The sequence below is a fragment of the Plectropomus leopardus genome, chromosome 23, assembly GCF_026936395.1.
Source record: "Plectropomus leopardus strain MGB_pleo_1.0 chromosome 23, ASM2693639v1, whole genome shotgun sequence".
Taxonomy (NCBI): Eukaryota; Metazoa; Chordata; class Actinopteri; order Perciformes; family Serranidae; genus Plectropomus; species Plectropomus leopardus.
The window spans coordinates 21,704,473-21,731,071 of NC_142198.1; the positions used below are offsets into that span (position 1 = coordinate 21,704,473).

The window sequence follows — 26,599 nt, forward strand, 5'->3', positions numbered from 1 at the left end:
TGCTGAATACAAAGAAAGACATCGCATTACAATCAGAAAGAGAGGGAGAGGAAAAAAAACGAGGAGCAGGGGACAGAGAGAGAGAGAGAGAGAGAGAGAGAGAAAAAAAAGAAGATCAGTTTATCTGGCTTGTTTTTTTTAGACGACCTGGACTAATTGGCCAGTAAAGATATTAGAAAAGGTAGAGGAAGAAGAGAGAGTGCGAAGGAGATGAGAGAGGAGGAGCAGGATGTAGGAGAAAGATAAAAGAGGAGAAATAAAGGTAGATAAGTGAGAGATAAAAGAACAGGTGGAGGACAGGAGGTGGACAAGAAGGGACGAAAGAGGAGGGGAGGACACATAAAGAAAAAGAGCATAAAGAGGAACGTGGAGAAGAGAAGAAAACTAGGGAGTGAGGAGAAAAGAGGGGTGAGGAGAGCAAGAAAAGAAAAGTGTAAAGAAGAGGAAGAACAGGTGGAGGAGAGAAAAGATGGAGAGGAATCACAGATGTTGGAATAAAGAACAAGAATGAAAGAGAAAGATCAAAAGTGTGAAAGATGAAGTGTAGAGGAGAGAAAAAGGGAGAGGTTAAACAGATGCGGAGGAGTAAAGAGAAGAGTGGCAAAGATAAAAAAGGAGGACAAGCAAAGGAGGAGAAAAGCGACAGTTTGGAGAGAAAAGGGACGAGGTCGACAGATTATCGGCCTGAGATTTGGCTTTTTGTTAATTATCTGTATAGTTTTATTTTAATGATCGCTGATAAAATTAATTAAAAAGTGCAAAGGAAGTGTCAGCATGGGAGGAGCTTTTACTTTGTAAAACCTCAGGAAGCTGTTTCTATTTATTCATTTTTATTGAAATTTTAACTTTATAAAAAAAATGCTGATAAATTGCTGTATGTGATGTTGAAAGTTTCAGTTTTTATTAAACATTTGCTGAAGACATTTAAATAAAGTTTTGTGTTGGAGTTTGTTATATTCCAAATTATAAATATTGACAGAATGATTTTAATTTTTACTGTTAATGCATATCGGCATAAACAGTTATCGGTCTCATGAATTATTAATAATCGGTATCAGTGTTTTCTAGGATTTTAGGGATTTTAGGGAATTTTAGGGTAATTTTCTAGGATGTAAGACATTTGTAAAAACTTAACTAAGTTCCTAGTTTCTAGGATTTTAAGACTTTTACAGAAATTTCCAGGCACTTGGACTTTTCTCTGATTTTAGTGTACAAAATCAGCTGACCCTGTGTGAAAAGAGGAATAAGAGAAAAGATGTTGGGGAGAAATGTGGTGGAAAAGAGGTGATAAAAAGAGGGGGGGATAAAAGAATAAAGAGGAGCAAGACACAAAAAAGTATGAGAAAAATAAGAGGAAGACGAGGAGAAAACAGAAAAAAGGAGACAAGAAGAAGAGGGTGAGTGGGATTAAAAAGGAAACATGAACAAAAAGCAAAATTTAAAGAAAGGGAAAGAAAGACCAACGTATATGAGGAAGGAAAAAGGGGATGTGTGGGGAGAGAAAGAGGAGGAAAAGGAGGACAGGAGAGAGGGAGGAGGAGGCGCAGGAGGAGGAGTGTGCAGATTCCTCGGGAGGTAGTTGAAAAATGTGACCTTGTTCCAAGACCTGGTGACATTTCCTCCACCCAGCTGATAGACTTTTAACAAGGCAGGTCAGCACCATTTTTAACCAGGACAGCACACACACACACACACACACACACACACACACACACACACACACACACACACACACACACACACACACACACACATTATAGGTGTGTTTTATGGTGACAGATGGAGGTGAGAGTAAAAGGGAAACAGGGTTGCCGGATCAAAACAGTGTCAAAAAAGAAAAGAAGAAGAGGAAAACAGGAAAGATGAGCGTCAAGAATACGAGTGTTATCTAAAAAAATAAAAATAAAAAATACAGTTTGTGCTTTCCCGCCACATTTTTTCTTGTTGAGAAAATAAGCAGATAAAAAAAAAAATCTCACTGGATTTTTGGGTACAATACAGAGCAACTATTGTAACATACTGGAGGAAGTCTTTAGTCTTAATACATTTTAAATATAGTGTTGATAAAATAATTATCATACATGGAACAAAAGTATCAGTTTTAAGTCGGCAAGTTTGATACATTTTTACTGATACATTTCCATGACTTTGAGGCAAATTTTAAGAGCATACATTCACACCATATTATGATATACGTTATTGCAAAGCATACTGTAAAACGTTTAAATGGCGCCTCTGGTGATTCACACTCCTAATTAATGAAACATTATTATCCCAAATCGCATTGCACAATGAAAAAAATGAAAGAGTTACTCACAGCCGGAAACTTTAAACTGAACGTGGACGGCGGTGAGAAAAGCTCCGGGAACGTCTTGGAAAACTGGAAGAAAAAAACAAAAAGAAAATATTAAATGTTTGATGTGATTTTTTTTGTCATTTTCTCAAATCCTGTTAATAATTTAAAACATGTAACATTAAAAAAATCAATACGATATCAATATAAACTAAAGAGTAGATAGAAGAAATCAATTACTTCAAGTTAGAGAGAATTTTATTCATTATCATTTATTATTTCATCTTTTTTTATTTTACCTTTCAAATATTAATTGTAAAATAAAACATGACTCTTTGGCGATGTTAATGCAAAAGGCATTTGGTAAATTATTGTTATATTTTTAGCTTTTGCCATGCAATAAAATAATAAAATAAAAAAATCATAAAAATCCTGCCTCCAATAACTAAGCAGCTTTAAGAGTTCTGAAAGATTGATTTAGTACATTTTTAAGATGAAACTGACCTTAAAAAAATGAGTCGATTAATCAACTAATCAATCAACAATGTTTATTTGCAACATTTTTTCTTTATTTAATATTTAAGTCATTTTTTTAAAGCAAAAATGCCAAATATTCTCTGGTCTTGGGTGTGAATATTGGAGGTTTTATATTTTATGAATTGAAAATTATTTAAATATACTTACTAAGTCTATGGGATGTGGTGGGCTTTCCTAATTTTTATTTATCAAATTTCTGGCATTTTTTTGACCACGTCGTTACCCAAAAAGAAAAAAAACTTCTTTTCCTTAATTAAAGTAACATTAGTTTCAGCTGTAATTGTCGGTCACAAAGGTAGCAAACTAGAGTTATTACAGCAACATAAAATACATAAATCTAAACAACACTGGACCACCCTGATATGAAACAGTGAAGTTACAGATTTACGTTTTAAGGACAGCGTTTGGGGGGATCAAAGCTGTGACTTTTTTTTTTTCTAAAGTTGCAGGACAGTTTTTTGAGCAGCGGGCCAAACCTGCTGCCTAAAGGAGAGAAAGAAAGGACAGGAGAGGACAGAGAGAAGAATGGGTCGGGATAAAAATAATATGAGAGTAACAGATAGAGGACAGGAGGGAGCAGAGGGGAGGTGAGGAGGAGGAGGAGGAGGAGGAGGAGGAGGGGATGCATGTAGAATAGAGGGATGAAAGAGGAGGAGAGGAGGGGGTCTGAGTGGATCGTGGAGTGATAAAAATAGGGAAGGGCAGGAGATGAGAGGGATGAAAAGGAGGGAAGGCAGGGAATATGAAGGAGGAAACGAGGGGCGAGCGCAAGATGAAAGAGAAAATTTAAGAAAGTTTTTTTTTTAATCCAACACGGAGAACCTGTTTCATATCTAAAAAAAACCACAAAGAATGATGAATAGAGGACAAAACTAAAGGGTAAGAAGATGACAAAAAGCAGAGGAAGACGAGTTTAAAAAAAAGTAGTAGAGGGCAAGAGAAAGAGAGGATGGAAAGAGGAGAAAGAGGAGGGAGGGCAGGTTTATGGTTGCTGTTATGCAGAAATGTAAACACTTTGCAACGTTCGCAGAAAACAATGACACCGCAGGGAGAGGAAGGTGTGCATGCGAGTGTGTTTCTGGTTCTGTGTTATGCATGTGTGTGTGTGTGTGTGTGTGTGTGTGTGTGTGTGTGTGTGTGTGTGTGTGTGTGTGTGTGTGTGCACGTGCTCCTGTGTGGGTGGGTGCAGCAACAGCACTACAGGGAGCGGAAGGAGAACGACGGAGGTGAAATGGGAGAGAGAAAGAAGGAGAGCGAGAGGGAAGGAGAGCCGACCGTGGCAAAATTGGAGATATGAGATTTCTATCGTAAACGGATGCTGCATAAAGGGAGAACAAGATGCAACAAATTCAGCTAAAAAACCACGTCCTGCTTTAATAATTAGGATCAAAGTATGAAGTTCCTCTACAAATAATGCTTATTGGATCTGCAATGAAAAAAGCTGCAGCTGAGTTTGCAGGCTGGCAGCGACAAGAGATTTGGTGATTTGGGATTTTTTTGCGGTGGGGATGGTGCAAACTTGTTAGTTTAAGGCTTCTACTTTCATGGCGGCGTCACACAGCGGTGAAAGAAAGTGACAGGAAGAGCTGTAGTCACAACACTATACTTACAGGTACTTAATATACTGAGGATGTCAGCGTTTAACAGTTTATCAGTGAATGTTTTTGCCCGCTTAATGCCCGCGGGCCAAATAGGGTGCCAGGTGGCCTCCCGAACATTTTCTAATTCACAATCAAATGCAAGGAATTCACACTGCAAATTAATTTTGTACTTTTAGTATACATAAAGTGCCAGAGTGCATAAAAGAGCATAAAAATAAAGCTTATTAACAAGAAGTGCCACTGACCCTGCACCCCGACAGTGGTCTTAGCTAAGACCCCAATATCCAAAAATCCTAGAAACGTTCTAAAATCTTTCAAACACCCAAAAATCCTAGAAATGTCAGAAAACCCTAGGAACATCTTAAAGTCTCCTAGAAACGCTCTAAAATCCTTAAAATGTCCTAAAATCCAAGAAATGCTCTAAAATCTTTCTAATGTCCTAAAATCTGAGAAACATCCTAAAATCATAGAAATGTCTTAATTGTGATAGCCTTTTTTTTTTTTACATTTAGAAAATTTTTGAGATTTAGATTTTGGAAGATTGTGATTAGAATTTTTAAATTATTTTTTAAAGTTTTGATGTTTAGACTGTAAAATTTTTTGACAACTTAAAACATTTAGACTTTAGAAAATTGTGATTGACATTTTATTTCCACCAATTTCTGACATGTAGGCTTTGACAAGATTTTTTAATTAATTTTCAGTGACTTTTTTTTTTTTTTTTACATTTAATGCAGAAGGTTACTTAAGAAAATAATATGCAGATTAATCAATACAGGGAATCATTGTTATCTACGATCACTCAAAAACGTCCTTTTTTTCTATCTAACTTTTATTGTTACTTTGTTCCATAACGAATTCGTTTTTGTGTTTTGTTATTTTTTACCCAGACTCCCGGTCGTTTCTGAAGACCCCCATGATGTTCTAGGAAGAAGGACTCCGCCTCTAGAAACCCCGCCCTTTCCCTCGTCTCCCCTCCTGCACAGAAAAACGCCACCAGCCCGTTTCAGCAACCGCGGCGTCCACGGCGGCCTGGATTCATCGTGGCAACGACCTCCCCCGGCGGGAATTTAATCTTTGCTACACGCAAACTTTTTGATGTTGCTATGAAACAATAAGACTACTACAGAGGACGCACGCCCTGATTTGGACTCACTGGGGCCGTCTTCTCTCTCTCTCTCTCTCTACTTCCTTCTTCTCTTTCTTCTTTTTAGACAAACTTCACTCCATTCATTCCTCTTTTTCTCTCCCTGCACCAGGACTTCTCTGATCCCTCGTTTGTTTCGTAAAACTGAAAATCCTTCCCGAGGAAAACCACGAAGCAAACGGACCAAACAACAACTTCTCACGAATTGACGTCACGAGGGGGAAATAACACTGCGGATCATTTATGATTTATGAAAATTCTGATTGGCGCCGACAAGACAACAATGGGCTTATAAAAAGACTAAAAAAAAAGACTCAAACTCCCTCTGGATTGGACGCAACTTCAGTCAAGCTCATCGGCTGGCTGTCGATCGCTCTGATTGGACGGTAATCAGCTAATCGGAGGTGCTCAGGACTGGAGGAGGATGAGGGGATTAGAAAAAAAGAAGTGTATAAAAATATTGGGAAAGGATTAAAAAAAAAAAGGAGGAAAACAACTTGGGAGGCTATTTCTGTCTCGTGTTTCATTCATTTTTGTTTTCCGTACAGGGACTGAAAAGAATGCATGGGAAAACTTTTCTTATGTTGTCATTTGGCTTATTTTATCCTCCGTACACTCCTAAACATCCGACTCTCTTCCCCCTCTTTCTTTTTCTATAAATCCTCTTCCTCTTATACCCTCGCTTCTTCTAAATCTCTTTTTTCTCCTTTATTCTCTCCTTTTCTCTGTCTCTGTTAAGGAGGCATTACTCTGAAAATGTTGGATGCAGCTTTTCAATGTATGAAGTTTTTTCTATCACCCTTAATAACCTGTGAAATCAGTTTCTCAAATGATGCAAAAGTTACAAAAAAACAACCCCTTTTTTATTACAATGGAGTGATTTTTAGACACAATATTATATCCTTTAAAAAAAAAAAAATGGTACGTTGAGTTCTCTTCCTCGACTTTTCACCTTTTGACCCCCCCCCCGTTCCCTGTGACCAGGAAGTAGTAGTCACGTTTTTGGTGTTTGTCAAATTAAAGATGTGGAGCGCTTGATTGGTGTGTTTTTTTTTAAATTCATTGGTAAAAAGTTTTCCATAACTTTTCCATAACAGTTTTCCCCATTTTCAAAATTTTAATTCAGTATAGTTTCAATGGGGAGGCCCATGTAGTGATACATTAGTCTCACAGGGTTGATGTAAACAAAGAAGAGTCAAATTCAAGGACTTTTCAGAACTTTTTCATTTTATTTTCAAGGTTGAAACCGTTTTCACCACAACCAACTGTTACAAGAGAATTGTGCAAATGTATAAATGGGATCAAAAACATGCTACTAGGGCCAAAAAATTAACCTATTATTTATCTTTATTTTTTGCATGCTTGCTTTTAAAAAAAAACAAAACAATTTTCAAATAGTAAAATAATTTATCTTCAGGCTCTTTCAATTTTATTTTTTTCAAGGAGCAAGTTAAAAAATATTGAATTTTTAAGATTTTTTTGCTTTTTTTGATAACAATTTTCTGATTGTAACATAATTTATCTTCACATTCTCTCTTTTTTTAAGGAGTAAGTTAAAACATATTGGATTTTTAAGATTTTTTGCTTGCTTTATTAAAACAATTTTCTAATTTTAAAATAATTTATCTTCAGGTTTTCTCAATTTTATTTCTTTTTCTTTTTCAAGGAGCAAGTTTAAAAAATGCTGGATTTTTTAGATTTGTTTTTGTTGCTTGCTTGCTTTTTTAAACAATTTTCTAATTGTAAAACAATATCTTAGTTCTAACAATTTTATTCTTTTTTTTTCAAGAAGCAAGTTAAATATTGTCTGATTTTCAAGATATTCTGGCACTTAAATCTCTGAGCACCACATTTAAGTACTTCAAGCACCTCAAGTACCTTGTATGACATACATTATTAAACACACATTTCCCAGAAAAATTGCTAGCACTTGATCTCTTTACTCGCTTGTTAATATCAGATTTTACACTGGTAATACTAGGAAAAAAAATGTATTACATACATTCACACAGATTTGGGGGTTTTTATGAGGATACTGTAAACAATAATGAATACTCAAAACTTTTCCAAATCATCCTGTCAATTCAAAACCATTTTCAGGCCTAAATATAAAAAGTTGTTCTTACCTAATGCATTTTTCAGGAATTTCATGACTGGGAACCATATAAAACTGCCCTGATGCAAAGGTTTTCGTGACTACCCATTTAAAATAAATACGTTTTAGGTTTTATTCAAGGACTTATCTTTGATCGCCCCCCTTTGAAGTTACAAAGAATACTTCAGATGCTGAAATCAAGCGCTCCTCAGCTAAAACAAACACACGAAACTTTTTATTCCCCTGATTTTCTGACCTACTAAGAGTGCAGACTGTTGTGTTGCAGTTTTGTTTATTCCACTGCATATTCTATTTGTTTGTTTATTTGTTGATTACTATTTGAAATGTGTACAGGAGGGATGGAGGGGTGGGAAGGGTTGGTTAAAGGGATATTCCGTGTGGATAGAAACAAACATTGAGCGTTTTTTCTTGTCTTATTTATTCATTTTTTTCTCCTGATGATCTCTCAGTCTGTTACTGTTCTCTGGGTTTGAGCTGACTGCAAATATACAGTATTATAATGACTGCTGTTTTGTGGTGTTTTACACACACACACACACACACACACACACACACACACACACACACACACACACCAAAATTTCCAAGTCATCTTGGCTTACATCATTTATAGACCAAACCCTGTAAATATCATGTAAATCCAATGATAATGGTCCCACAAGGCTTACTTCCTGTTGCCAGTAGGTGGCACTATTATGACTAGTGAATACTGTTATACAGATGTGTTCAGGGCGGGACCCTCATCAAGCCTATGAAGATTCAGCCAGATCGGACTGTGTGCAAAGTTACAACAATTTCCTGTTGTAGGGTGAGACATCGAAATTGTACGCCACATAATGGAAAACCGTAAAGGTTTCGCACTGACCTGTGATAACGTTTCATCACCAAGGGGTTGAGAATGGACACATCAATTCAAGTCGATCGGATAAATCCTGTAGGACAAGATGGCAAAAGTATGAGGCCTGAAATTGTCAAAAATTTGCACAAAATTCGCGGCTGCACCATGAAAGAAAGATTTTCATTGTTATTGTAAATGCGTATTAGTTTCAAATATTTGGTATCGGGGGCGCCTGGTGGCTCAGGTGGTGGAGCAGGTGCCCCATATACAGAGGCTATGTGGGTTCGATTCCGGCCTCGGCCCTTTGCTGTACGTCATCCCCTTTCTCTCCCCCTTTCATTCTATCGCTGTCTTATTATCAATAAAGGCAAAAAAGCCAAAAAAATAATCTTAAAAAAATGTTTTAAAAATTAAGTGCGATTGATGTATATATACGTCTAAGTGTGTTTTAGGCAGCTGGCACAAGGGGGCGCTCTCACGCTTCCTGTGAGTAAATTTGGGGCTGCTGAGATTCGTAGTTGTAGTACAAAAGACGGTAGATCAAAGCATGAAGTGGAGTAGCCGAGATCAGAGCGCAGAGCGATCTGTACGGAGGTGATTCGAAACTACAGCAACAAAGCTACATCAATTCAATATCGGCATAAAATGTCCCCCCCAAAAAATACCCAAACTCTCATGGATCTCGGGCTCCCCCATGCTCTTGACTGATTGTCCCGCGGGTCCGAAGCGTTTACTTTGAGAAACTTCGAGTGTTCAAAGCAGGCCCGGTCGCCCGAATACTGCAGGTAGGAATAATGTAATGGGACTCCGGTTCTATTTTTTGGATTTTCTCTCTCTGAACTGGGGCCATGATTTGTTGCATTGTGCTGTACTTTGCATATTTATTTTACAATAAAATAACATTTGTAATACAATTTTCAGATGCTTTTTATGTCGCTGAAGGCAAAATTACAACATGCAAATCACTGTTTTGCTTGACAGACTCCCTTTCACAAAAATGCATTTTTGATGAAACTATCCTCTATTTAACTTCAGAAAAATCAAGAATTGAAACAAGTGCAAACAAACATTTTTTTCCATGACGAAAAAGAGAGTTTCTTCTTTCATTTGAGCTATTCTGTGTTTTCAGAGACATCGTACAAAATATTCTGTGGGTCTTGAAAAATCGACCCTGAGTACGAAAGATGACTTCAAACCCTGTGTAAAAAAAAAAAAAAAAAAAAAAACAAATCAGCTGATACTACATAATTCTCTTTTAGGGATGTAGACACACACACACACACACACACACACACACACACACACACACACACACACACACACACACACACACACACACACACACACACACACACACACACACACACAGTACAAATACAGATAGGCACTCTGGTATTCTGGTAATGTACTTCATGGGCACACACACACACACACACACACACACACACACACACACACACACACACACACACACACACACACACAGCCGTGGTCTATGTTCCATTTAGACTGTATATTTACTCTGCATTACGGGGTTAATGAGGTGAAGCCTCTCACTCTCTCTCTCTCTAATGGATCTCTACCTCTCTCTCCCTCGTCTGTCTTTAATCCTCCCTCACCTCCGTCGCTCTCCCTCTTTCTCTCCCTCTTTCTCTCCCTCACTATCACTCCTAATGTCACTCTTTTGATCTTTGCTTTCCATTTTTCTCTCCTCTGTTTCATCTCCTCTCCCTCTCTCTCTCCCTCCATCTCTCTCCGTTTACCAAATAGCTGATGTCACTTTTTCCATTTCCCCCTAATGGAGGCAGAAACACAGAGCGATGGACGGAGGGGGGGGAAATAGCCAGAGATGAAGAAGGATGGATAGAAAGCGAAGGAGGCAACAAGGAGGGATGAAAAGGTGACAGCGCAGGAGGGGGGGACGGAGATTGAAGGATCCGAGAGGAGACGTGGGAGGAAATGAAGGGAGAGACAGAGAGAGAGGGAAGGAGTGAGGGACAGAGAGAGGGGGGAGAAAGAGGTGTAACATGATGAAATGATGTGCGCTTAAAGATAGAGAGAGGCGGCAGAGGATGATGGGTAATGAAAAGATAAAAAGTGAGAAACATGTCTGGGACAAACAGTGACCCTCCATAAAGAGGTTTGTTATTGATTTTTAAAGAAGAAATCCGCCTGAAAACATCCACCGCTCCGTCTCACGACTCACTTCTTTTTCTTCTGATTCATCCAAACAAACACTAAGTGCATCACGTCCCGTCTGACGGGGACACAAAAACTAAAAAAAAAGGCAAAACAGCTTGTTGTTGCTATATTATCCTAACAGTGGTCACATTTTTACCATAAAGTTACGCTTTCAAAATGTCCTTACTTTTACTTTTTCGCAAAATAACTTACAAAAAAACTTTACAAATGTCTTCTTTAATAAATAAATTAATAAATGCCCAAAATGTCCTCAGTTTCAAAAAAGATAGATCATACACACTTTTACCAATACATTTTTATGACTTTAAGGCAAATTTCCACGACCATACATTCTCTGAAATGACCATTTGTCCTCCTTATCAATTTTTTCCCATTATATAAAAAAAAATATAATAATTACAATTATTTAAAATTATTATAAAATTATTTTTATTACATAATAAACATTATATAATAACCCTTTTAAATGTTTTTTATTTCAAAATATACTGAATTCAGACAAGGATGAGAACTCATTTAAAATAACTTGACTGGCTCTATGGCTGTATGTTTTATGTATTTTACTGTATATTTACTGATTTTTTCAACAAATTCTGTCTACTCTTTCATCCTTCAAAAATGTTTTTTTTTCCTTAAATTGTTTTTGAAAATGTTTAAAGAGAATGTTTTTAATATAATTTTGGCCATTTTTTGGTATTTAAAAAAAGAAAGTTGTCTTTAACTCTTTAAAATCTGGAGAAATAGCAGTTTTCTTGTGCTGCTTCCAAACATTTTTTTCACAAGTATTTAAGCCTTTTTTTTAAACCATAGGGAAAAGAGCAATAAGAGTAAGAAATGTTCCATAAGTTGCATAAATTAGTAGATTTAGAAAATTATTTCATAAAACCTAGGGAAAAACCATATTGGAAAAAAAAACAAGGGGAAAAACTGTATTTATAACTTTCATAATTACATATTTAAAATTATGTTACAAAATTATTATAATTTTTTATGCATTTTAGGCAGTCAATTTCTTAATTTTTTAAAATTATTTCTTTTTTATTATTTTTTTTAAATTTTATTTTTAGTTTTTTTTTTTCAATTTTTCTTGTGAGTTTTTTGTACTAATTTCCTGATAACTTTTTGAGTCAATTTATCTTTTGTTGCTCATCGCCTTCTTTTTCAATGTTTTTGAAAGAAATCGTGCCAATTTGTTCTGGTTTTAAACTGTTAATTGATCAGTAAAATTGCTTATGATCAATTTAGGAAAGTGCCTGCAATGTGCAACTGCTATTATATTCATTAAAAATTACATTATCAGCCTTAATCAGTATTATTAAGGTGTAAAGGAGGGGGGGCTTAGTGAGGAAGCAGAAAAAAAGGAAAATATGAATAAAAAATGAATACATCTAGAAGGATGTAAAAACAGAAAGTGGAATAGAGAGAGAAGGAGAAAGAAAATGATGACGGAGGGATAAAACAGCAGAAAGGTGATTTAAAAACAGCAAGAGGAACGAAGGAGCAAAGATAGAGAGAATGTGAGGAGGATGAAAACAGGAAAATAATAAACATGAAAGGACTGAAGGAAAATAAAAGAGTGAACATAAAAAAGGTGGGATGGAAAAAATGGTTAAATGAATGAAATGATGGAGGGATGGAAGGAGGAAGGAGCGAGAGGAGAACAGAGACATTCCCAGACAGACCAGCCAGGCTGTTAAATCTCACACACACACACACACACACACACACACACACACACACACACACACACACACACACACACACCTCGCTCCGTCATTAGTCTTCATTAGAGTCTTTATGAGGAAAATTAGAAAGGGAGTTTCCTCCAAAACTGAGCCCTGGGGTCCAACCTGCCGGTGTGTGTGTGTGTGTGTGTGTGTGTGTGTGTGTGTGTGTGTGTGTGCGTGTGTGCATACATGATACAAACACACACAATAAACCTGTGTGTTTTCATTATGAGACAGGAAAAGTAAAGACCTGGAGATTAAAGATGCTGGAAACAAACGTTAAATTATTGTCATTACAGTTTATAGTATTATTATTTTCTATTATTATAGTATAGTATTTATATATGTTTTAGTTCTACCATGTGACTATTTTAAGCACTTTGATATATTTTTTCACTTTTTCCTGTTTTATATGAAATTATCTCTTTTATCAGCATCTTATCTGCTTACACATATAAAGATTTTTTTCACTTATTGTATTTGCTTATTTCATCTTAATTCTCTTATCTGCATTTTACTTTTTTATTTATGAATTTGTATTTTTGTATCCCCATCTGTTCATGTACGCAGTGCTGTTAAATATTTGTGCTCTGATGTTCTTCATTTTGGTTATGTCATAAGGGGGGCGGGGGAGGGACTGCAGGGGTTTCTGATATTTTATTTTTATTCTGCAAATCTTTTAATCTGGAAAGTACTTTGTGCTACAGCTTGTAAAGTGCTATATGAATAATAATAATTATTATTTATTTATTATTATCATCATCATCATCATCATTATTGTAGTTATAATTATTCTTATCATAATCATCTTCATTTTCAGAATTAAAATAATTATTATTAATATTATTATATCATCATGGTCATTATCATCAACCAACATTATTATTTTTGAACTTTGGTACATCGCATGTAAAGTGCATGCTGTATTCTGCAAAGTAACAAACCTAATTTTGTTGGTCAAGTTTTTATACATATATTTTTTAACAGTATGAATGTAGCAACTGTTTCCACAGTGTATTTTAGACTTATTGTAGGAGCTGAGCTGGAAATTCACTGATTACACTCAAATTCACAATCTTGCCAAAATTTGTGCCATATGCGTAAACACAGCCAAAATGATCCCAAAAAAAAGGAATGAAAGGTGTGTAAAATGCGGCAAACAGTCCCTAAAGGGTTAATCTGAGCATTTGATTTGTATGTTAAGTTTATCCAAAACACGTCACTATATATGTGTCACAATGTGGCTCCCTGCTGGACCGTATGTTGTCCATGTAACTGATGATGTCATCACGAAAATGAGATGACCTCATACTGACACACACAGACTGCGTCCTCATAAACATTTTAAACCAACACACGTCTCCACAAACAGCTTCTACATTACAGCTGAGGCCCAAACTGTGTACCTGTGTCCGAAAATAAAGAACAAAAAAGTGATGTGGGACGGAGTCTTTGAGTGTCTTCTAGTGTGCAAACACCGTGTGTGTGTGTGTGTGTGTGTGTGTGTGTGTGTGTGTGTGTGTGTGTGTATAACTGTGAATGTGTGTGTGTCGTGTCCTTTTGCTGCTGACAGCTTCTCATTATCCACAGACAGCTGGAGGAGGTCATCACTACCCCGGTCACACACACACACACACACACACACACACACACACACACACACACACACACACACACACACACACACACAGTTTACTTGTGAGGACACTCACTGACATTATGCCTTTTACAGCTCATAATCGTAACTTTTCAAAATGTCCTTAGTTTTACTTTTTCACAAAAAAGGCAGACCTATTATATTTTCCCTGAATGTTTTTTTTGTAAATAAATGCACCAAAATGTCCTTAATTCTAAAAGTGTGTCCTTGTGCTTCTCAAATATCCTCATTTTAAAACCTTATTAAAAAAAAAATACTCTTACTCTTGGATTTTCAAAATCATCACAATCACAATTGTCCTCTTGTGAAAAAGTGTGCTCACTTATGAAAAATTGTCTGCACTACAAAATGTTCTTTCTTAAAATAAAGTCCTCCTTTTCCTTCTCCCAATGTCCTCTCTGTACAAAATCTCCTCACTTTAGAAAATTATCCAGATTTTTTTCATAATGAATTCACAATAGGATTAGAACTGAATATTTTAATGTAACTAAGGAACTTTTTTATTTATTTATTTTTTTGGTTTAGGAGAGGGACTCATGATCACAAATTAATGTTTTTTGAAAATTTGACTTTTTTTCGTGTCATTTTTCTGGTGATTTTTAATGAAAACATTTCAGCTTTTTTTCATTTTGGCAATATTAGACAAAGACAATATTTTGGCATTTTTTTCCCCTTTCCTTTAAAAGATTTTTGGCAATTTTGGAAACAACATTTTACCTAATTTTTCCAATTATTGGTGTTTTTTAAAGACAACATGATGACATTTTTCTTTTTTCTTACACTTTTTTGTCCATTTTTGCAGAAAACATTTTGGCAATTTTTTTTTTCCATTTTTTGCAATTTTTTCAGAAAACATTTTCAAAAAGATTTGACAGCTTTAAAGAAAAATATAAATAAATAAAAAAAGAAATTCAATAACTTTTACTGTTTTTTCATGACCATACAAACTCGGTGATAATGAAAATAACCATTAGTTGCAGTCCTGTCAGTAACAATTAATCTGCTCAATTAGTCGCTTTGTCTATAAAATGACAGAAAATAGCCTAAAGGTAGCATCCTCAAATGTTTTTTGTTTTGTCTGATAAACAGTCTAAAACCTATTTTTTATTTAGTTTAAATAACATAAAAACTGCATAACATTTAAATACTTGCAAAGCGATAAATCAGTTATCAAAATTGTAGACAACTAGCTTTCTAAATCAATCGAATAATCAATAACACTGCTAATTGTTGTGGTTATAGTGATAACAACAGTGGAGGGAGGACTTGAGGAAAAATCTACAACTTACTTTGACGTTATTTCAACATAAACAGTCGGACTGACGTTAAAGTTTACTTGGATACGTTTTTTTTCTGCAGGTGCAGCTGATAAAAAACAAGTGCATCATGAGCCTAACTGGGATTGAGTGGTTGAGTTGGTCATCTTGGAAACATTTACTCTGCATGCTCACTGAGCGGGATAATAAGTGTGTAAGTGTGTGAGTGTGTGTGTGTGTGTGTGTGTGTGTGTGTGTGTCCGCCTACTGAACTGGTAAAACAATAAACACCACCCAATTCTCGTTCCTCCATCTCACTCATCTCTCACACACTCATTTGCTTTGTCCTTCTCTCTCTTTCAATTTCACCCACACACACACACACACACACTCTCAAAAACATATGCATACAGACAAAAATACATAGGCACACAAACACACACGTATACCTTCATCTCTCTCTCACACACACAATAAACACTTGTCATTGGTCGGCATCAGTCGTTTATTCTTGCCGGAGCGAGGGATTTGTTTTTGTTCTTCCTGTCATTCGCCCATTTCACTTGATGGATGGTGGGTGGTGACGCAAAACACCTGCCACACACACACACACACACACACACACACACACACACACACACAAACACACACACACGATGTTTTTGCATGTGTGCAAATACTACATTAAAGAGGAGAAAAACTAAAATGAAAACAGATACATCTATTAATATACACAACAACATTTAAGGTCATACACATATGCAGATTAACATGAAGACACCAGTGTGTACACACACACACACAAACACACACAAACAAACACACACACACACACACACACACACACACACACACACACACACACACACACACACACACACACACACACACACACACACACACACACACTTAAACACACATGCACGCACAGATTTAGATTAGCCAAATCCATTCATTACCTCTAATTTCTTGGAAAAATGACAACTAACTTTTTCTATTCTTGTGAGGACCAAATAAAGAACTAAACACACACACACACACACACACACACACACACACACACACACACACACACACACACACACAGAGGTTCAGTTTGCAATATTTATTCCATACCTCTAATTTCTAGGAAAACTGACAGCCAACTTTTTGTATTCTTTTGAGGACCAAATGATGAACTACAAACACACTCACGCATGCACAAACACACGCACACACACCCTCAAAACACATATACACTTAAACACACACACACACACACACACACACGCACACAGACAGAGTGAGGGTGCACAGACAGATTCCTCTTGCCATGGTTGACTTCCTATGTGGCCTGCAGTGTAAACAACAGTTTATCTCCATAGAGGACAAATGGACAGCAGCAGCAGCGCAGAGAACATGAGGAGCAGAGGAGGATGTGACCCCGAGGGCTGCGGTTCAAATCCCACTAAGAGCTGGGAAATCTGAGCACCACTTGCTAAATATCTACCAACCCAGTAACCCACGAGCAAGTAAATATCTCGCAGGTGAGGAGCATGGTTTTTTTTGGAGGGGTTGGCGGTTACTGTCCTGTGATATAAAAAATGCTATAACAACTTTTATCAACAAAGATATAATGATGTCTTTGCAACTGTCTGCTTGTTTAGCTGCTTTCTGCCCACAAGTGACCAAAAAAACCCACTTAAACCACTGATCGAGTTCTGTTAAGAAAGTTCATCATAATCAGACAGACATTCCCATACGTTTACATATTTAAGTTACGTGTTTGGTGCCATTTTAACAGTGATACTCAACTTACAGCATTTTCTATTTCACAATAAAAATAAAGTGATTCACTGGCAATTGTTTTTTACTTTAAGTATACATGCAAGGTGCCAAAGTCCGTAAATGCGCATTAAAATAGAGCTTGCTTATAAAAAATAGTGTTAATGGAGAATCCGCCACACCTCCCAACAGAGGTCCTAGCAACAATACTAATGTCCTAAAAATGTCCTCAAATCTTAGAAACGTCCTGAAATCCTACAAACCTCCTGAAATCCTAGAAACATTTGAAACTCCTAAAAATGTCCTTAAATCCTTGATATATCCCACAATCCTAGACATTTACTTAAATCCTAGAAATGTCCTCAAACCTGACAATCAAAAAAATCCAAGAAATGTACAAAATCCAATAAACATCCTGAAATCAGAGAAACGTCTCTAATCCCTGAAATGTACTAAAATCCTAAAAATATCCAAATATCTGCGAAACATCCCAAAATCCTACAAATGTCCTAAAATCCCAAATATGTTCTAAAAATCTAAAATATATGTTCTTAAATCCTAGAGACTTCTGAAAACCCAAGAAATGTCCTAAAATCAGATAAACACCCTAAAATCTCAGGAACAACTGAAAATCCTAAAAACGTCCTAAAATCCTAAAAATGCCCTGATATACTAGAGACATCCAACAATGGTAGAAACTTCCTAAAATCCTAAAAATGTCAAAAAAAATCTGAGAAAAATCCCAAAATCCTACAAATGTCTTTAAGTAAACAACCAACGGAGTTTTCTGTCGATTTAAAATGTCAGAGTGCGTTTTAACAAATTGGCGATAATTAATTAATAATGGTGATGTCAAAAATTAATGATCGTTTTAGAGACGGAGACACAAACACTGACACTGATGTCAACGTGGACAACAGGATGTGAATATCATCAACCGAAATGTCGGAACAACTATTTCTGTCAGTTGCGATTCTGGGGGTGGGAACGTGTTTGTGTGTTTGCATGTGTGTGTGTGGCCCATATGGTACCATGGGAATAAAAGAGAGCACCACACACACACACACACACACACACACACACACACACACACACACACACACATACAGACAGGCTAATGACAAAACTGGACTCTTCAGATTGATACCAAATTAGAAACAGTTTTTTTTCCAAACAGACCTAGAGGAGCTTGGCAGGCGGGATGAACACTTGACGAGAGAGAGAGAACGTGAGAAAGAAAAAGGGAAAGGAAGGATGGAGGAATTAAAATAACTGTAAAAACGGAGTGAGGGCGGGTGAGGTGGAAATGGATCCACGGGGACTCGGTGTGTGTGTGTGTGTGTGTGTGTGTGTGTGTGTGTGTGTGTGTGTGTGTGTGTTGTTTTAGCTGGGCAGCCTTGGATTCCTCGTTGACCTTTACAAAGATAGCAGCTGGTCGTCTCTTACAGTTTTAAGTTTGGTTTGTTTCGGCCACGACGATCTGAAAAGCAGATGGAGGGAGAAGGAGAGAGCGTCGACGGAGGAGAGACTCTTCTGTCGTCCGTCGACCTCCCTGGAAGGAAAAGGAAGCTGGAGGAAATGGCTCGAAATGAACTGAGAGGAATTAATTTGGCAATTTTTTTGTTTTTTTTTCCACTCCATTTAGTCTTTCATCCAAATAAAGCTTTCACTTCGACTGAGGAAGAAAGAGAAAAGTAAACTGTGAGTTTGGCTGAGCTGCGTTCTTTCAACTCTCATGCCAAGAAAAAACACTTTGAATTTAGTTGAAAGGGAGAAAGTTAAGAGCTGGTCGACTCCGGACAAAAAAACTTCTTGCACATTGTAATTATTTAGGGATGATTTCATCAAGTGGCAACCATCAAGCTGTTCACCAAATTCATCTCCACATTCAAACCTTAAAAATGATGTTTTTAAAACAGAAAAAAGTTATTTATAATGATCATAATTAAATATTCAATATTATTATAATTTTCAAAACTTTTTACCAGTTGTTTTCTTGGTTTTTTTTTTAACTTGCTTTCATTTCCTTTTTTCCCCCACAAATTTTCAGGTAATTTGCTTGATAATTTTTTGGTCATTTCGTCTGTCACTGCTCTTTGCCTTCTTCCAGTGCTTTTGAAAAAAAATTGCACGAAATTTCTCAGGTTACAAAGGGTTAATATTTGGACATTTTTGCACATTTGACAAAAAAAATTGTTGATTTTTCTGATAACAGACTTACAAAGAACCAGAAAGATGGTTAGATGCTCTTGCTGTCTTATGACAGAAACAAATTTGAAAATGACGCAAAAATTTAGCAAACAGACACCAACGGAGAAGAAATGATGGAGGGATGATTCAAATAGAGAACGAGAGAGAGATGAAGGGATGAAGAGATGAGACAGGGAGGAGAGTGCGATAAGCCGTCCTCAGGTCTGCTTTACTATCATTTCACAGCCTAAACGTGCAAAGGTCAGCTGTTATTAATGGCAGGCCCTGAGGAGTGTGTGTGTGTGCGTGTGTGTGTGTGTGTGTGTGTGTGTGTGTGTGTATGTAAATGTGTGTGAGACAGTAAGTGTGAAGGCTTGCATGTCACACCTTTCTGCTCCAAATGCCATGTAGCCTGCCATTAGTGTCGTTGCTGTATCATCCCCACGAGGCTCGAGGCTCAGGGTGCGTCTGGAAATTTGACCTGACGCTCCCTTTACTGCCTCCATCTACGACATGAGCGCCTTTTATTTTTCTGTTGTGAGCCGAAATCTGCTCAGGAGGAGCCGAAAGTCGTCTGAAGGTCTGACATTTTTCTCTCTTCTGCTTTTAAGACGTCTTTGTTTTTGTTTTCGCATAGTTTTTAAAGTAAATAACCATTAAACTGGCGTTGTTGTTTTTTTTTGTTTTTTTTTTACAAATTATCGGCCTGGCTGATTATTGGGGCCGATATTTGGCATTTTGCAGACTATCTGTATCAGCGTTTAATTTTAATGATAAAAATTAATTCATTTAAAAGAGCAAAAAAAGTGTCGGCATGGGAGGAACTTTAACTTTAGCTGTTTTTATGTATTCATTTTTATTTAAATTTTCACTTGACTTTAAATTAAATAGTTGCTTGGAGATTGCTCTACATGATGATGAATGTTTCGGTTTACATTAAATGTTTGCTGAAGGCGTTTAAACAAAGTTTTCATGTTAAGGTTTGTTATATTCCAAATTCTTAATTTTCACAGAAATATTGTCATTTTATTGTAAATGCATATCGGTCTCAAATAAGAGTTATCGGTCTTATTAACTACTAAAAAATTAACATCAGCCCTGAAAAAACAAAATCGGTCAGCAAACAAACAAGATTCTGCTGGTTAACCCTTTAACACCTGAACAAATTGGCTTAATTTCTTTCAAAGGCAAATTTCTGGATATTTGTCTCAAGTTTTTTGATAAAATAAATAAAATATAAATAAAAATTCCACCCTAGCAAATTTTTAATTTCAGGTGATTTTTTTAATCCCCATATACCATTTTTTTGTTTGTTTTTTTTTTTTTTTTTTTTTTGCAAGCTGTGGGATCATTCTTTCCAAGTTGCTCATTGACTTTTTTTCCCAAAATATTTCAAAATCAATTTAAAACCATTTTCTTAGATTTCAGGATTTAGAACCAGTGCAAGGCGTCTGAACACAGCACAAGAAAACTGATGACGATCCAGGTGTTAAAGGGTTAATGGATGGATCATTTTTAATTATTTTCGGGTACGCCCTGCTGCTGCATGACAGTGCCTGATCTGACATGCAGCAGAGTTTTGATGAGTAAGGAATGCATTTTAAGCGTCAATATCGCAGTCGATCGTGATTAATATTCAATAATTGTGCAGCCCTGCTCAATCCTTTTCACAAACTGCATTAGATTAATGAAGTCAGGATCAAACAAATGATTTAAACTGAATATGTGAAGTAAAAGGATTGATAACTATCCCTTTAAACACACAGATAACACTGTTTCCCCCCAAAACAATCTCAGTAATGGCTCTTGTTAATTGGCTAAATTGGGTCGTGATGAATCCGTCTGTGCAGGAAATGTTAAACTTTCTCTCAGCTGGAAAAACGAGTTAATCTGAGGGAGATGGATGGGTCATGAGTGCTGCTGCACGTGTGGACAGACACGATAATTCGGTACGATTCGCCAAACTTTAAAGCAACAAAATGTCACCTCGTCCCGCTCTTTTGCTTCTTCCGAAAGGACAACAAATGCGGCGTGAATGCAGAACGAAAGCGGTGTGAATGCATGCAGTGTCGCCGCTGCGCTCCACCTGATGTATTTTTGGCCGCGGCTGTGTCCCAGTTGTGCGCGGCTCCTCGGTGTTGGGGAGGCAGGTGAAGGGTGTCTGGTGACAAAATGCCTGGTGTGTAGCCTATTTTCCGGGTTTTGACCTTCCCTGGATACACCGCTGTGAGGAGAACGAAGATGAATTGGAGCTCCGAGGCTGTCCACTCGGAGTAAAAAAAACAGAAAAAAGGAGACTAAGTGATGGATATTAGTCTCATTTTCTCGTCTCTCTGTTTGCCTGTTTCTCTGCGGTTTGATTTTTCTCTCCATCTCTTTCTCTCTTGATCAGAGTAATGGAGTGTTTGAGGTCAGCTCAAGGTTCACGGGGAGGTTTTGGACAAACAGTGCAGATTGTTGTTTAACCTGAGCGACATGGAAACACAACACGCCGCCGCCAAACAAAATAGAGCGAAATGGATTACAGTTAACCGGAGAAAGATTTGATTTTAACCTCTGCGGCTCCAGACATGATGGTGTTTGTTGTTCCAGGTCATCGGGGGGCAGAGATTTTATCTTCGTCCATGCACGCACATCTCCTCCTTTATTTTCCTCCCTCCTCTTCCTCGCTCTCTTGTCATTTCTATCACTTTTTTTTTGTTCACTGTCTTCTCCCTCTGTGTCACGTTCAGGTCACATCAGAGGAGGCCGGGGAGCAGGGTGACATTTTGTTGCTACAGCTTCAAAGTGTTAATGTGATTAATTTTGAAGTAGTAAGTTGAGTCTGAGAGAGCGGTTACGACGGGGCCTTTTGTTAAAACAGAGTTTATTGTTGTGTGTGTTTATATTTGTTATGAAGCTGCTGTGTTTACCACCTGACATAAAAGAAATTCCTACATTTTTTAATAAGTTAAAAATGATTTCTATGTAAAAAAAAGTTCATAACTTTTGATTTTACAGGAGGATGCAATTGCAAAAATATCTCAACAGATTTCTAGATTATTTTCTGAGGGGCATTAGGCCCTGGTTTACGGACAGCTGGTGAGTTTTTGAGACAAAACTATACCCGAAAGCAACACCCTATTACTATTTAAAAAACACTTGTTTTCCTGACACAACTTTACAAATTAAATTATATTTATTAGATGCCATAACTATTCCTGCCTTTAAAGATACAGTTGGTATCTTAAATGAATATAAACTTGTTTGAATTATTCAAAAAAAAATTGCGTGAGATGAATAGATATCATGTGAACAAAGTGAAAAATTCTGCAGAAATGTCCCAAAATCAAACAAATGTCCTAAAATCCTATAACTGCCTCAAAATCCTAGAAATGTCCTAAAATCCCAGAGATGTCCAAGAATCCTTTGATCATCTTTAAATCTCAGGGACATGTCCTAAAATCCCAGAAATGTCCTAAAATCCAAGAATTGTCCAAAAATTTCAAAATCCTCCTAAAATCCAATAAGTGTCTCAAAATCCTAGAAACTTCTTAAAATTCAAGAAATGTCCAATGCCATGCCATGTTATAATGCCAAAAATGTCCTTAAATCCCAGAAACATGTACAGGGCTGCTGCGACTGGCCCCTGGTCTCCTGTCATTAAACAAAAGTGGCCCCTAAGTAAAGCGAGCTGAGCGTCCCTTTGGAAGGGCAAACGTGTATTTTATGGCTATATTGGTGTTACTGATTATTCATTATGGTTTTGTTTGTTTATTCGGTTGCTGAATTTGCTTTCTTGATAGTTTTCGATGTATCAGATAACCTGAACTGTCATATAGAGTCATGCACACTGACCCCCACCCCCACACCTCACATACACACACACACACACACACACACACACACACACACACACACAGTCTGCAGCATTTCATAGTTGTGTGCGTACACATAGATATATATAATTTACTAGTTATTGTGTACTTGTTTCATTGGACAGAAAATCATTGCAGAGGGCGTGTGAGAGAGAGAGCGAAAGGTGAGCTCGTACATCACACACACACGCACACACACATGCACACACACGCACACACACAGGTGGAAAAGATAATGCGAGATGAAGATTGAAATGGGAGGAAGAATCAATATTTCCATTCAAACGTCTGTTTCATTTTCTCCAGATTAGAGGAAACGGTTCTCTCTGCTCCATCACCGACCAACCAACATCCACAACACTGCCACTGTGTGAGTGTGTGTGTGTGTGTGTGTGTGTCTGAGACATCCCAGTGTCCTCACAGGGACGGAAACAAAAGGTGAAGACATGGGACGCATGAAGCCACTGATGGCTCACCATAGGTAACAGAAATGTGAGTGTGTTCGTCCACATTTTGTCTCCCTACATCCAATTTCAACCGTCCACAGTGTCCAAATAAACTGTCAACCCTGGAACGGCTGATAAACAGCGCGCGCGTGTGTGTGTGTGTGTGTGTGTGTGTGTGTCACAATATTTGTCCTGTGTTATTGGAGCTCTGAGGCCACAGAGTCTTCTATAAACATCCAGCTGTGAATTATTCAACAAATAAACAACATCTAACACCTCCACACACACACACACACATTGTATTTGTGCTTATACAAACACAAGCAGCATGCAAACAGAAATATTCATACTAAATATCTATTTTAAAGATGGATAAATGTTATTCAATTCAGCACATAAACAAACATACAAAAAAAAACAGTCCAACCAGGAGACACATATGTTGACACACACACACACACACACACACACACACACACACACACATACTTGGCATTTCATTTAGTCTCATCTTAAGTGGATTTGGCTGTCGGTCAGTTCAATCGAAGGTGAAACTAAACCTGCCGTCACATCCAATGGCAGGACGACACCTACAGGTTAATTAGAGGAACTGCACTGGAGATACCTGGTCTGCTCGGTGTGTAAAGGTAGGTGTGTGTGTGTGTGTGTGTGTGTGTGTGTGTGTGTTACATCATCATCAGCTTCATCTTTTCTATGAATCTGTGCACTCAAATTATTCACAAATTACAGAATTTGAGAGTTAATGAATCATTCATGCTTGTGAATAATCAAAAAATAACTGGCCTGTAAAAGCTGATTATTTTCAATAATAAATGTGTCAGTTTCTATTTTACTGTTAACTTCAAGAAACTACAACATTAAAAATATGCAAAAACAAAAAAGCGGATCACAACACTGTTACAGGTTCATACATATTTACACATAAATATCTATGACTTTGAGGCAATTTTTTAAGACCATACTGTCTGTGAAATGACCGTCGTTACTGCTTAAAGGATCTTTTTCATTAGTATGTAAAAGGATTTAAAAGAATTCATAAATTGATTTATACTGAGTATTTAAATATATCCAAGGGGCTGTACCTTATTTCTCCAAAAACAACCACAAAATAGGGAATTCCCCAAAACTATGTAAGTCTAAGTAATTTTATATTTTAAATTATGTTACAATAAAATATATATAACAAAATATATAAACCTTTTTAGCACAGCTCATTTTAGCCTTTTTGCTCATTTTCAACTATTTTATTATTTATTAATTTATTTATTCATTAACTCACTTCCTTTTTTATGTATTTATTATGCTAATTTTTTGTACATGTCTGGTTAATCTTCTCATGGCCTTCTCTGCGTGTTTTTGAAAGAAATCAAACCAGTTCGCTCGGGTTTTAAAAAGCTACCCAGCAGTTTATACAGTAGTTGAAATTAGCCAAATTTTACCATGTGAAACGTTAAAGTTCATCGCTAATTAGTAGGTATTTCTGAAATGAGACATTTTGCATGTTAACTATACTATAAGTCAATAGCCTATGCACTTTGATTTTAAATTCATGACTTTTTTAGCGTTTTTACAGAGTTGTATTGATAAGTTAAGTTAAAGATCTGAGTAACGTTATCTGTCGTTGTTTGTGCTAGCTTACCTTCGATGGCTGCTCGGCGCTGTAAATCCGATGATTCAAGGTGTTAACGGTGATATCCAGATGCACGAGGAGCCTTCAGGAAAGCCTCAAAAGTCGTAATAGTCTCTTGTGCAGGTGTACAATCCTTCAACGAGTTAAAAAAGTCCTTCCTCTGTGTACAAACCGCCACACAAACACGGTCAGGTTTAGCGTCCTCCGCTTTGTTTTGCTAACTTTTACCGACTTAGCTAACGACCGAAGCGAAAACGCGGGAGCAAAAATATCTTTAAAAGCGACGACGGAAATTAAACTCTTCCTCGTTATCTCGCGATATCATTTTGTCGAAAAAAGTTGTTTGTTTATTCGTACAAACTCGAGTTACATTAAAAACAGAGAAGATAGCTTATAGGCTAGCGTTCCTCTTAGCTGGACAACAGCAACACTGCGGTCAGGTGGAACTGCTAACCTCCGCCCCTTCATAAGCCACGCCCCCTGAGTTCATATGCGCGTCAGTTCCGAACGTTCCATAGCAACCATAGCAACCACAGCAACTATAGCAACCACAGCAACCATAGCAACAGTTTCCCTCCAAAACTTCTTCAGTGTTCCTGGTTACTTATTTTAGGTAGAAGTAGACAAAAAATGTTTATTTTCTTTAAATACCTGCTGGAACGGCAACTGTTGCCGATTTTATCGACTGTTGCCGATTTTATCGACTGTATCTAGTTAACAAACATGAGCCTAACTAACTTTAACCCTTTGAAACCTGAGCAGTTTGCCTTGATTTCTATCAAAAACTTGAGAGCAACAAAAGAAGAAATGACCCCGAAATAAACAAGAAATTAGTAAATAAAAAAATAAGATTAAAATTAAGAAAATAATAAATAATAGTAATGATAATAATAAACATAATATAGTAATAATAATAATTGTATAAGACAATTGCTTGAAAATTATTCAAAAACTAAAATAAAAACAATGTTAAAAAGGGAAAGAATGAAAGAAAGAAAGAAAACAACAAATAAGTGACATAGGAAAAGCTTTTTTTTAAAAAAAAAAGAAAAAATAATAATAATATTGTAACAAAATGTAACATAATTTATACGTGTAGTTATGATAACTATAAATATAGTTTTCTACAGCTTTTCTTCTTTCCCCATGACATCTTTTTAAAATAATCTTCTAAATCAATTAATTTAAAGTCGTTCCAAGATTTTCGTACATTTCTCAAATTTTCGGACCTATCTGAGATATAAATTGTTATTATTTGTATTAATAATAATAATAATAATATAGATTTTGATTACCCACAACCTAAATTCTGTTGAA

At 36.7% G+C, this 26,599-nt stretch overlaps 1 protein-coding gene and 1 long non-coding RNA gene across 2 annotated transcripts in view; one reads left to right on the plus strand and one right to left on the minus strand.

Moving 5' to 3' along the window:
* The window catches only part of LOC121966559 (dachshund homolog 2-like), a 120,732-nt gene extending 112,700 nt beyond the window's left edge, over positions 1-8,032 (plus strand). Inside the window, exon 12 of the mRNA XM_088073089.1 lies at positions 5,322-8,032. Coding sequence (XP_087929215.1) covers positions 5,322-5,359 — 38 coding nt within the window. The 3' untranslated portion in view covers positions 5,360-8,032. The remainder of the gene's footprint in view (positions 1-5,321) is intronic.
* LOC148185736 (uncharacterized) overlaps positions 1-25,759 on the minus strand; it is a 30,461-nt gene extending 4,702 nt beyond the window's left edge. Inside the window, exons 1-3 of the long non-coding RNA XR_015775605.1 lie at positions 25,292-25,759; positions 8,560-8,626; positions 2,318-2,380 (exon numbers count right to left, since the gene is read on the minus strand). This is a non-coding gene — a long non-coding RNA (uncharacterized LOC148185736). The remainder of the gene's footprint in view (positions 1-2,317; positions 2,381-8,559; positions 8,627-25,291) is intronic.
* Between the last annotated feature and the right edge of the window lie 840 nt (positions 25,760-26,599).